Source organism: Zonotrichia albicollis, chromosome 9, assembly GCF_047830755.1.
Source record: "Zonotrichia albicollis isolate bZonAlb1 chromosome 9, bZonAlb1.hap1, whole genome shotgun sequence".
In the NCBI taxonomy this organism is placed as follows: domain Eukaryota; kingdom Metazoa; phylum Chordata; class Aves; order Passeriformes; family Passerellidae; genus Zonotrichia; species Zonotrichia albicollis.
In genome coordinates this window covers 12,917,747-12,930,307 of record NC_133827.1, presented here as the reverse complement: position 1 = coordinate 12,930,307, position 12,561 = coordinate 12,917,747, and the positions used below count along the sequence as shown (strand labels likewise).

Genomic DNA, 12,561 nt, shown 5'->3' with positions numbered 1-12,561 from the left:
TTCCCCATCTCTCCTGCTCCATCTCCTAGCCCAGCACAGCCCCCAGCTGCAGGACAACCCTGCTGCCAATGCCGTCCTGCTGGGGATGCACTGGTGGGATCTCCTTCCCCTTCCCTGTGGCATGGAGGCAAATCCCATCCTTTCCTTGTCCTTCCTTCCCCAGGGAAGGAACTGAGGATGGAGACCAGGGAGGAAAAATCTGCATGGCAGAACCTTGTGAAAGAGGCCGTTTTGAGTGATTCTAGTGCACAGGAATCCAACAGGGAAGAAAAACCTCAGACATCCCACATAAGCAGGGGCTCCAAACCCAGCCCAGGGTGCTCTGAAGAAGAAAGAGCCACCCTGAGCCAGGACGGTGGACAGAGCTTCAGCCAGAGTTCCGAGCTGGTGGCCCATGAACAGTTTCATGATGGGGAGAAGCCCCACAAGTGCTTGGAGTGTGGGAAGAACTTCCGGAAGATCAGCACCCTGCTCTGCCACCAGATGATCCACACTAGGAAATGGACCTACAAATGTGGGGAATGTGGGAAGGGCTTCAGCTACAGATCCAACCTTGTGACCCACCAACGCATCCACACTGGTGAATGGCCCTACGAGTGTGAAGAGTGTGGGAAGGGCTTCAGCTGCAGCTCTGCCCTCGTCAACCACCAACACATCCACACTGGGGAGAGGCCGTACGAGTGTCCAGAGTGCCAGAAGAGCTTTCAGACAAGCTCCGATCTCCTCAGGCACCAGCAGATTCACTCAGAGGAGAGGCCCTTCTGCTGCCCTGACTGTGCGAAGGGCTTCAAGCACAAGTCCCACCTCATCATCCACCAGCGCATCCACACTGGGGAGAGGCCCTACCAGCGCCCCACATGTGGTAAGAGGTTTCAGACCAGCTCAAATCTCTGTCTGCATGAGCGGATTCACACAGAGGAGAGGCCCTTCCGATGCCCTGTGACTGTGGGACGGGCTTCAAGCCCAACTTCACCCTCATCACCCACTGGCGCATCCACACTTGGGAGAGGCCCTACAAGTGTCCCCAGTGTAGGAAGAGCTTTACCCAGCACTCTCACTTGACCAGACATCAATGGAGGCACCGGTAAGGGAAGCCCTGCAAATGCCACAAACGCAGGAACAGCTTCATGCAGCACTCCAGCTTCATCCCCCATTGGAGGGCCCACATTGGGAAGAACCCTGGTAATCCATTTTCCCTGTGATCCATCTGGGAAGACATCTGTCCCTTTTCCTGCCCTTGCCAAAGACATGATGTGGGATGGAAGAACATGAGGGTCTGGCCATGGCCCTGTCATTACATTTACTCTCACCTTAGGTCATTGCCAGGGGCAGAAAAGGGACTCTGTCTCTCTCCCTCTGTAGACAAGGGTGTCCTTTCCAGGTGGGGGAAATGCATGGCCAGGAAGAGCCTGTTGTTGATGTATTAGTTTTCCCTGTAAACAGTTTTTCTTATCCCTTCTGTTATCAATATTATTTCTGTTTCTGTTTGTTCCTTATCTCATTGCTGTTCCCAATAAATTGTTTATATCCCAGCCCAGGATCTTTGCCTTTTGTGCTTTCCATGGGAGGCAGGAGGGCAGTGAGGGCAGCGTGGTTTTAGCAGGAGTTGGAAATTGGGGAATCCCATTCCTGCACCCCGGCCTGTGGAAACCGAGCATCCCAGCTGGTCCCAGCCCTGGTGGCCATGGCAACAGCCTTGGGAGCGGGTCCCTGGCTGGCGCTGTGGGAACCTCTTCCCTCTGGTGCCCAGGGACAGGAGTGGAGGGAACGGCTGCAGCTGAGTCGGGGCAGGCTCAGGTTGGATGTCAGGAAAAGGTTTTTGCCCAGAGGCTGCTGGGGCCCTGCCCAGGCTCCCCAGGGAAGGGTCCCAGCTCCAGGGCTCTCTGAGCTGCAGCAGCGTTTGGACAGCGCTGCCAGGCCCAGGCTGGCATTGTTGGGGTGTCCTGTGCAGGGCCAGCAGTTGGACTGGAGGATCCTGATGGGTCCCTCCCAGCTCAGCCAATTCTGTGGTTCCGGGATCCCATGAGCCTGGGGATGGGGCTGCCAATAGTTGCCATGACAACGGGCTGTGGCTGCAGGCCTGAGCTGGTGTCCATGGCAACCACCCCTGGCATGGGGTCTCCATGGAGCTGCCAAGGGACTGAGCACAGCAACAGGGGGCTGGGGATGGTTGCCATGGAAACTGACTGTAGCAACAGTGGGCTGGTGATGGCTGCCATGGAAACTGACCATAGCAACAGGAGGCTGGTGATGGTTGTCTGCTAAGGATCAGATTTGTCACAGGCCCTCAGAGAGGTACCATGGGGACTTTCCAAGAGTCTCTAGCCTGTTCCAGAGCTGGAATGTCACAGACACAGACAGGGGTCCATGGACACCTCCCAGGGCTTTCTCGGGATGTTAAAGAGCTGTGTGGTCAGAGGCAGTCACAGCCATTCCGTGGTGACATCCCGGGCAGCTTGGGCTGCAAACGCACCGATCTGTCACAGGCACTCACGGGGGCTCCACGGTCACATCCCAGGAGTCTCCAGGCTGCCAAAGAGCCGGGATGTCCCAGACACTCACAAGGGTTCCTGTCATGGGCACAGTGGAAGCTTCAGTCAAAGTTTATTACAGAAGTTCCTGTTGGGTCACGAGGTGCAGAAAGCAGCCCCAGTAGCCCCCACAGATTCCCAAATACCCCCAAGGATGTCCAGGCTTTCTAAACTCCTTCTGGGAGAGCCACATTGGAGCATCTGTTTCCAATTCCAGCTGCAGACTTTTCAAGAGTTTGTGTGTACAGAATAATAAAGTGGGAAATAAACCTTTGTAGAATTTGCCCCACAGGATTAGGGATGGCAAACCAGATATTTTTATATAAATATGTATTATCTATTATGGTAATTATTAGAGAAAATTGTCTAAATCAGAAATATTTAATCGTGATTTAAGAGATGTATAATATATTATATAGAGCACTAAGAAATTATTTCAAAACAACTGTATTAAAGCAAAATCTGTAATTAAGCAGAGATTGATGTCACTCCTGCAGACCATTGACTGTGGGCAAGTCCCTTTGGCTCAGCCAGGAGCAGTGACCTTGAGGGGTGTCCCCACTGCAGGGAGGAATCCCCACCTCCCCAAAGAAGGGAAATGTCAGGAGATGCTGCCGTTAAAATTTGGGACGGGGCTTTTCTAGTCTGAGGTGCTGCCCTGTCAGTCAGATGTGCCCAGGCTGGGCCAGCTCAGCAGCTCTGCAGAAGCTCTCAGTGGTGTCACTTGGTTTTTCCTTTCTCGGGGGATTTTTCCAGCTCTGCCACATATTCAATTCCCCCTGAGGAAACTGAAATTTGGGATGGAGGAGTCAGGCTGGTTTCAGCATTATTCACCCCAAAAGCAGCATGACCTCCCTCCTTCATTTCCCATTGGGGGCTTTGCAAACAGGGCCTGTCTGGAGTTGTTGGAGGGCCTGTCTGGAGTTGTTGGAGGCCATTGCAGGCAGAGCCTCCTGCTCCAGCAGGAACTGCCTTTCCTGTGCCATGAGCAGGGCAGGTCCCGCTGCAGGAAAAGCCCCAGGCCAGCCCCAGCACAGGGAAGGGCTCGGGCACAAGGGCAGAGTGCCGTGCTGGGAGCTGTGCCAGGGAGAGCCTGAGGCATCAAGGGCGCCTTGTTTGAGAGAATTGTTTGAGGAATGGGAGCAGGGCTTGTCTGTCCTGCTTGGCACAGCCCAGGCAGGGCTTTCCCAGCCACATTCCACACTCCATTGCCCAGCTGCAGCCGCTGGTGCCTCTGAGTGGTGCTGCCCCAGCCCCAGGGACGCTCTCCTTGTCTGCCCATTCCCCCACGGTCTCTGGGCAGGGATGGCCTCAGTGGGGGCTGCTGACATCCTCAGCACCTTGGAGGCTGCTGCTGAATTTTCCTGCTCCAGGGGCTTGTTCAGCCTTCAGCTCTTCAGTGCAGGAATTCAGTGTCCCCAGGGCTCATTAACATTGTGAACACCTGACCAAGCCAAGCCTCTGGGAATAATTTGATTTAATTTCCAAATCTTTTGTGGTTAAGTAGATCTCAGTAGTGTATTCAAAGTGAATACATGATATTTAAAAAGACGGTGAGAAGAGGTTTTTTAGGTCTTGTTTAGTTTTGTTTTCCTGTTCATAAATTGATATATGCAGTCTCCTATTGTCACTGAATCCAAGTACCTCCTCATGCAGTTTGAATATATATGAAAATCATGACCCTTCATGGCTGACAATCAGTCAGACTCTGTCCTTACCCCCACCCCACCATTTCCCCTATCCAAGTCCTGGCACTCAGAGCAGCCTTGTGCAAATCTGAGCTCCTTCCAGCCCAGGCTGCACCTGCAGCTTTCAGCTCCCTGGCTCCAACTCCCATCTGCTTTCCTTGGAGAAGGAGCTGCCCGAGACACAGAGGGATGTTCATTTATTGTCAGCCAACAAAGCCAAGGGAAGGCACAGCTCCATCAAATGCAAAAGTCACTCCTCTGCTGGATATTGAATCCACTTTCCACAGCAGACACTCTCAGAGCAATGGAAAACACCTTCTGTGCCCAGCACAGATCCAAAGGTCCCACAAACCCTTCCTGCCCCAGTTCTGCCCAGATTTGCTCTTTGCACACAGGAGTCACAGTCTGAAGTCAGGAGCTCCCTCCATGCCTAGTGGGAGGAAAAGAGAAAAAGGGGATGAAGAGCCCTCCTGTGCAGAGCCAAGGTCCAAGTGCAGCCCCTGCAGTGGGAACCACAACTCATCAGGTTTGTGTCCTTTGGGCTCAGGGCCTGGTGACACTCAGAGGCACAGAAAGGTTTCTTGCCAACAAACACAAGTTGGACATTTGAACAGTTTAATAACCATCACAGCTCTCTGTGATGTCCCTGCAGCCTCTGACATGTCCCCCATCCCCAAGAGATTTCTGTACAGCAACAGTTTTAAACAAGGCCTAAGGTAATTCTGTGATAGATAAAAACACAATTAAAATGATATTTAATATATATTTATTTGAACTTCAGAAATATTGGGCAATTTCTTCCAGCTCAAAGCATGAAGCCAGTCTGTTGAGAGGCACTTGAGTGACCAGAGAGCATCTAGAGGATGAAATCAGAGAGCAGTAGAAGTACATAGATCCACCTGCTGTAAAAGAAGAGATGTCCTTAGACATGGCCATTTCAACAGAAGGGCTGAAAACACCTGAAGGAAAAGGGAGACGAAGTAATGAACAGAATATTGGTGACGCCCTTAGAAGGGAAGATCAGTATTTTCCCTCCTGCCATCAGTACACCTCAAGGAAATTCCTGTTCCTGGCGGAAAAACTCTGCCAATTCTTAAAAGTACTCAAATGACACAGATAATAAAGATTTGTTTGTATGTCATGAAATTAGAGTCTTTCATTAGCAAATTTGCAGATGATACTAAGCTGGGAGCATATATCGATCTGTTAGAGGGATTCCAAGTCTTTGCAGAGGGACTTGGAATGGTTGGATGGATGGGCAGAATCTAATGGGATGAGGTTCAATAAGTCCAGGTGCCAAGTCCTGCACTTTGGCCACAATAACTCCCTGCAACATTATAGGCAGGGGCCAGTGTGGCTGGACAGTGCTCAGGTGGGAAGGGACCTGGGGGTGCTGGTTGACTGTCAGCTGAACATGAGCCAGCAGTGTGCACAGGTGGCCAGGAAGGCCAATGGCATCCTGGCCAGCATCAGGAATAGTGTGGCCAGCAGGAGCAGGGAGGTCATCCTTCCCCTGTACTCAGCATTGGTGAGGCCACAGCTTGAGTTCTCTGTCCAGTTCTGGGCCCTCAGTTTAGGAGGGACATTGAGATGCTTGAGCGTGTCCAAAGGAGAGCAACGAGGCTGGTGAGGGGCTTGGAGCACAAGCCGTAGGAAGAACGACTGAGGGAGCTGGGGTTGTTCAGCCAGGAGAAAAGGAGACTCAGAGGTGACCTTATCACCCTCTTCAACTTCCTGAAAGGTGGCTGTGGTGAGCTGGGGGTTGGTCTCTTTCTCTGGGCAACAACAGACAGAACAAGAGGACACAGTCTCAAGCTGCGCCAAGGGAGATATAGGCTAGAATTAGGGAGGAAGTTTTTCACAGAAAGAGTGGTCAAATACTGGAATCATCAACCCAGGGAGGCGATGGAGTCACCATCCCTCGATGTGTTTAAGGGAAGACTGGATGTGGCACTTGGTGCCCTGATCTAGTTGAGGTGTTAGAACATGGGTTGGACTCAATGATCTTAAAGGTCTCTTCCAACCTTGAAATTCTGTAATTCTGTGAAACTAACAGGTATTAACACCTGTGCCACTTTCCAGGCAGACATCAGTTGTGTGCCCGTGAACAGGTTGTGCCACTTGTGCCCTGAGGTGCCCAGCTGGGATTGGATCTCTCCGAGAGCACCTGAGGGAGAGCAGAGCACCTTGTAAGCTGCAGGTCCCTGACAGCCCTGCAGGGCTCCTGTCCCATCAACATCTGCTCTGCTCCAGTCTGAAACAGGGCCCAGCATGGTGCCGGGATCACCAGAGAGCTGAGGTGTGTGCTGGAATTCAATGCCCTCCCCATTCCACAGCAGCCCTGCATTTTCCTGCTGCAGTTTTGGTCTCCAGCACAGCCATGGAGGCTCTTTGGGCTCTGGACTGTTGCTGCAGCCCCCAAGGGCAGCTGAGCTCTGCCTTTGGCACAGTCAGGCCTGGCCATCACAGGCCATACTCAGCAATTGCTTGTGTGTGCCTGGCCTTGCTGTCAGACCCAGCAGCAGCTGCGTGGCCCCTTTGTGGCCCTGTGCTGGCCCAGCCATGGTGGCCCAGCCCCTGTGCAGGCCCAGCCCAGGCCAGGAGCATTGCGGCTGGGAACGACCCCTGTGCCGTGGTGCCCACAGCAGCCTTGGGGCTCTGTGCCCCATGGCATCCCTGCTGGGCAGCCTCTGCCAGCTCCTGCAGAGTCTGTGGCACCTGTGGGGCTGCAGAGACAGCCCTGCCCCGGGCTCTGCCGGCCTCTGGGCCAGCAGAGAGGCAGCCAGGGCTGGCCATGGCCGGGAACAGGCCCTGAGCCCCGCAGGAGGATGGAGCTGGGCCACAGCCAAACTCAGCCCAGGCCAAAGCTGGGCTCAGCAGCCAGGGCTGCCAAGGGCTGGGCACAGTGGCTGGCACAGACAAATGTCCTGGGGCCCCTCCCTGCTCTGTCCATGCCCCCAAGGGCACAGAGCAGCCTCCTCTCTGGGCCACTTGCCTGTTTGCAATGCCTTGCACAGGCGCTGGCCCTGCCCCACAAGGCCTGGCCTGAGTCCTGCCCCTGCACACTCAGCCAGGCTGAGATGGACACTGATGGTTTCTGGGCCGGGCTCTCTGAGCCCAGCCCTGCTCCCTGCAAGCTCTGCCAGCTGCCCTGAGCTCTGGGCAGCACCAAGGGCCTCTCCCCAACCGGCCCTGGCCCCACAGCTCTGCTCATGCCAGGCTGCTCTGGGCACTGCCCCACGGCCTCAGCCCCTGGCAAGGGCACAGCAGCAGCTGCAGCTGCCACAGGACTCAGCCCCAGCCATGGGGGAAGGTGCTTGGCCAAGGCCAAAGGAGGCTCCCTGGCTGCCCTGCTCCCCTCTGGCTGAGGTGCTGAGAGCTCTGCAGCCTCTGCTGCCACCCCATCTGCCCAGGGCTGTCGCAGACCTCTTTTCATTAAAAATCTTTCCTTAAGATTTTTTCCTTCTGAGAAGCTGAGAGGCCTCAGGGACAGAATGTAAACAGTGATTGCCTGCTGTCGTGGAATGCAACAGGTGCATCTGTGGTTGGTCTTATGTGGATGTTTGGAATTAACGGCCAATCACAGCAGAGCTGGCTCAGACAAAGAGGCTGAGACAGCTGCTTTTGTTATAATTCTTTTCTATTCTTAGCTTAGCAAGCCTTCTGAGATGAAACTTTTCCTTCTATTCTTTTAGTGTCATTTTAATGTAATATATGTCTTAAAATAATAAAGCAAGCCTTCTCTAACATGGAGTCAGATCTATGTCTCTTCCCTCATCATAAGACCACTGTGACCACCATCACACAGGGCAGCACAAGAGCCCCAGCCTTGGGGCCCTCAAGAGCTGCTCCTGCTCCAGGCTCAGGGCCCATGCCAAAGCTGGGGCAGTCAGCAAGCTGTGCCCATTTCTGTTCATCGCTGCCCTGATGGGGATGGATCCTCAGCCACTTGGAGGTTGCTAATGAATTTTACACCTCCAGAGGCCTCTTATTTCTGGAGCTCTTCAGTTCAGGAATTCGCTGACAAAGGCTCATAAACATTTGTTCAAAATGCCCAAACAAGAAAAGCCCCTGAGAATAATTTAAGTTCTAAATTCTTTTGTGCTTAATTAGACAGATTTCCAAAGTGTAAGCAAAGTGAATATGCTGTATTGAAAACAATTAGGAGAGAATTATTTTATCTTGTTAAGTTCTCTTTTCCTCTTTATAGATTGGTATCAGCAATGTCCAATTTATACTGACCCCAATCACCTTCTAATACTGTCAGAATAGATATGAAAATACACACCTTTTATTGCTATCAATAACACTTTGTCCCTACCTCTTTCCCACTTTTATGAAAGAATTTCTACATGTCTAATTCAATAAACAACAAAGTTAAATTTAGCAGCAATTTTAATTGAGCAGCAATTTTATGTAAAATACTACAATCAAATAAAGTCAAACAGATACAAAAAATTTCTCAGTGGTTCTGATAAAGCATAAGCAAAACTGATCAATCAGGATATGGGGAGGGTTTCTCTCACCCTCCTGTACAAAAAGCACAGGAATCCAAACACATATTTATATACTGTATGCTAATACAGATTCATCAATATTTTCCCATAAATCTCTTCCTGTTTTTGATTCTTGAAATCTATGTCACTGTACTGCACAGTTCATGCTCTCACTGTTGCTAAGGGGTCTTTTGGCTCTTTGGTGGTCAATCCAAAGGAGACTCCTCCTCATCGTCACTATTCTTTGAACAACCCCACATGTTGCAGATGCGCCCCAAGTCGTGTGTTATAGAAGCCGGCATTATATTCCAAAAGAAAGCCTTTTTTATTTCATAGGCACCTGAAATCATTTCAATTCTGTTTATTTCAAGGTTGATTCTCTAATTATCCCAAGGCCTACTCCGTTTTGGGATGTTACTTATTACAATCTATATCCTGGATCCTATAATCTCATGAACATCTGAAAACATCTGTTTTGTGACACTAATTACATATTCTTTTCCTCTATTACTTTTTTCTAAAATATCGATATAGTTACAGTTGTTAGCATGAATCATATTCATTTATCACACCACCATTTCCCTCATTCAATCCCTGGCACTCAGAGCAGCTGAGGAATGGAGTCACATCCAGGGGTGTCCCCAGGGCTCAGGATTTTGGACAGGTCAGTGAAATCTCTTTATTGCTGATCTGGATGAGGCCATCGAGGGCACCCTCAGTCAGTTCCCAGGTGAGCCCAAGCTGGGTGGGAGTGTGGCTGTGCTAGAGGGCAGGAAGTTCTGCAGAGGGATCTGGACAGGCTGGAGCCATCCATTGGCCCAGGACAGTTGGATGAGGTTCACCAAGGCCAAGGGCCGGGTCCTGCCCTGGGCTCACAACCACCCCAAATCCCTGGCTGTGCCCTGCCCCTGATCTCCACAGCCTGTCCTGTTTCCTTCATCCCTGCATTGCCAGGAACTTTCTGGGACAAGGGAGCTCTGCTCTGGAAATAGAGGGAGGTGCAGGTGCCACCACTGGAGTGGGAACCACAACTCATCAGGTTTGTGTCCTTTGGGGGTCAGGAAGTGGTGAGACTCAGAGGCACAGAAAGTTTCTCTTCATGGCCAACAGACCATGGTTGAAAAGGACACAATTTAATAACAATCATGCTCTTCCCTGAGCTATGTGCAACGTCCCAGAAGTATCTGGTGAGGGCATCATCCACAGGTGATTTCCATACTAAAATAATTTCAGATAAATGTGGTTCTGTGATAGATATAAACAGCATTAAGTTCCTGTATCAGGATGCTCGTCCTGAAGCAGGGGCATATCAGGGCAACAGGGTAGCTATAGATCCAATGGTGTCAGGAGCCCACGTCTTAAGAGAATAACCCACTTGCCGCGGCAAAAAGTCCAAATATGGACAACACTGGGCAAATCCAGACCAGCTTTTTTTTTATTATTAGCACATCAGTCTCAGAACATTGTTACAATGGAATTAGATGTTAACAGCTCGCTGGCCTACCGGGAAGTGCCGCAGAAGGTGGGGTAAAACGGAATGACGTAAAATCATCTCAGTTTAGATTTCAGCCAATCACACCAAAACAAGACATATTGACAAGCTTTCCATCCAACCTTATAAAACATACGTAATGGTAATTAAAACAAAGGCTATTTCATAAGAAACAAAAAACAGAGTTCTATTTATGATAGCCTTCTAAAGATATACATTAAATAAACTTGTTGCCATCCTAAAGCCAAACCTACAAAGTCGTATTGTTATTTGTCACGTCTACTGCTTGGGAAACTTTTCTGCTTGCTTGGGAAACTTTCCTGCTGTAACAGAACTTCGGGCCTGAGGCCTACATACTCTTTTTCAACCATTTCCTAAAAACCCTCTGACTTTTTGGATTCCAACATTTCCCCCTCTCTGTTTGACCCAGAATCTTTCATTTTCTTGTCACTTACTACTTGCGTTTCATACCTCTATTGCAAAATTTCTGCTTATTATCTGTTGGAGACCTATTTGCACTAAATTATTGCTATATTACGGCACAGCAACTTAATGCTGTGATGGCCCCATCCTTGAAAGAGATATGAATCACGTTTGGTAATAGTTACAAGTCATTGTTCAAAAATCTCTGGTTGATTCCAAGGTCTTAATTCAAAACCTTCGTTCATGTCTATACCTTCATCTACTGCTTTCGTGAGATTCCGAACACTCTCTATGCTTCTACTTCCTAAATCTCCTGCTTGTATGACAAAAACTTCTCGGACTGTTTTGTTCATCATTCGCCGAACACAACAAAGTACACAAGGTACCACTATACATATCAGTATTAGAACACCTAGTACATAAAGACCTATCTTGCAAAGTTGCCTTAGCCAAGGTGCAAAACTCCATTTTTGAAACAAATCGTCCAACCAGGAACTTCCATCTTCTTTAATTTGGGCTGTCAGATCATTCAATTTTTGAATGCTTTTGTGAATGGATTCAGAATGGTCAGACAAATTCATACCTCACAATCCTTCGAATTCCTCACAACCATGTCCTTGTGCCAGTAAAAGAAAATCAATGGCTGCTCTGTTTTGAAGAGTAGCATGTCTAATACTATCAACATCGGTCAACATATCACTGATTGCAGAGGATGTGGCATTAGCTTATTTGCTCAGCCAACATCACACTCTATCTAATTTTCTCAATGCCATTGCTGAGGCCAATTGGGGTAAAAATATACCTGCTGAAACCCTTCTGGCGGCATTCCAAGGCATAAAATCACTCTGACAGTTCTCATCATAATGAGGAGCAGCTCTCGTTTTCCTTTGTTTCTTTTTCATCACTGCTTTGGCAGTGGGGGCAGTAATGGTGAGCATACCAATGCTACAAGGACCACCTTCAAGGTGAGCTGGAATACCTTGCCAAGCCCTGTCTCCGCAAATGAACCAATACCCTTTCGGCAATTGCCGTGGATATTGATCCGTCTCCGGAAACACATCCCAACTATTTGAAACATTACACCAAAACCTCAAATTTTTATATGCAAAATAATGAGGAGTAACACTAAACTTTGGGGGATCACCTTTTCGCCAGGCACGAGTCATAAAAGTAAAACAAAAATCCATGGTCAAAGAACCAAGGATTTCCAATTCTTGAGGTTGCCCTGAGAAGTTTTTTGGACCAAATGTTCCAATTGAAAGAGGGATTGTTTCCATTGTCAATTCCATCTGGCCTACCATTGGATTTTTTTTTGACCAAAGACAACTCTTTCACTGGCACACCAACCAGACAGGTTGAAAAAGGCTTTTCTGGTTCTGAATTAGACAGACATATAGTATCTGATCCGGCAGCCTTGGCTAAGGTCACCCAAACATTCGTTTTCGGTTGATCCACAGGCAAATCTGCATGACAAAAAACAATTAAAATCAAACAAAACAAATATACCATTTGAACTTGCTCCATCTCTTTCATGAACTAAGTCTTGGCAGAATTCTTTCTACACAAAATCTCTAACTTAAACCTTTGCCAAAAATTAAGACTGTTAAACAAACATTCAGCATTCAATTAGCATACTCATAAATAACATTGACACAAAATCAGAGTTCATGGGTTCCACTGATGTACAAAGAACGTCACAAGAGGCGTCAGGCGAGACCCGGGATCCTTCGATTCGGTTCACGTCTGCGTGCTTGCTTCCTCGGTTCTGTGCTCGACTGCAGGTTCTGAAGTGCGATATGGTTTGACATTTTTGGCAGGAACCCACTTGATTCCAGCACCTGTGGAGACAGAAGCATACCCTTTGCCCCACGTTACTAATTGAAACGGACCTTCCATCTGTCCAGAGTCAGGGTTTCTAATTAGAACAGGAG

The 12,561-nt window shown here is 49.2% G+C and overlaps 1 protein-coding gene across 1 annotated transcript in view; it reads left to right on the top strand.

Annotated features, from left to right (window-relative positions):
* The first annotated feature begins 932 nt into the window (after positions 1-932).
* Positions 933-12,561, top strand: part of LOC141730034 (serine/threonine-protein kinase pim-1-like) — a 70,973-nt gene continuing 59,344 nt past the window's right edge. The window contains exon 1 of the mRNA XM_074546672.1: positions 933-1,029. Within this exon, the coding sequence (XP_074402773.1) occupies positions 933-1,029 (97 nt within the window). The remainder of the gene's footprint in view (positions 1,030-12,561) is intronic.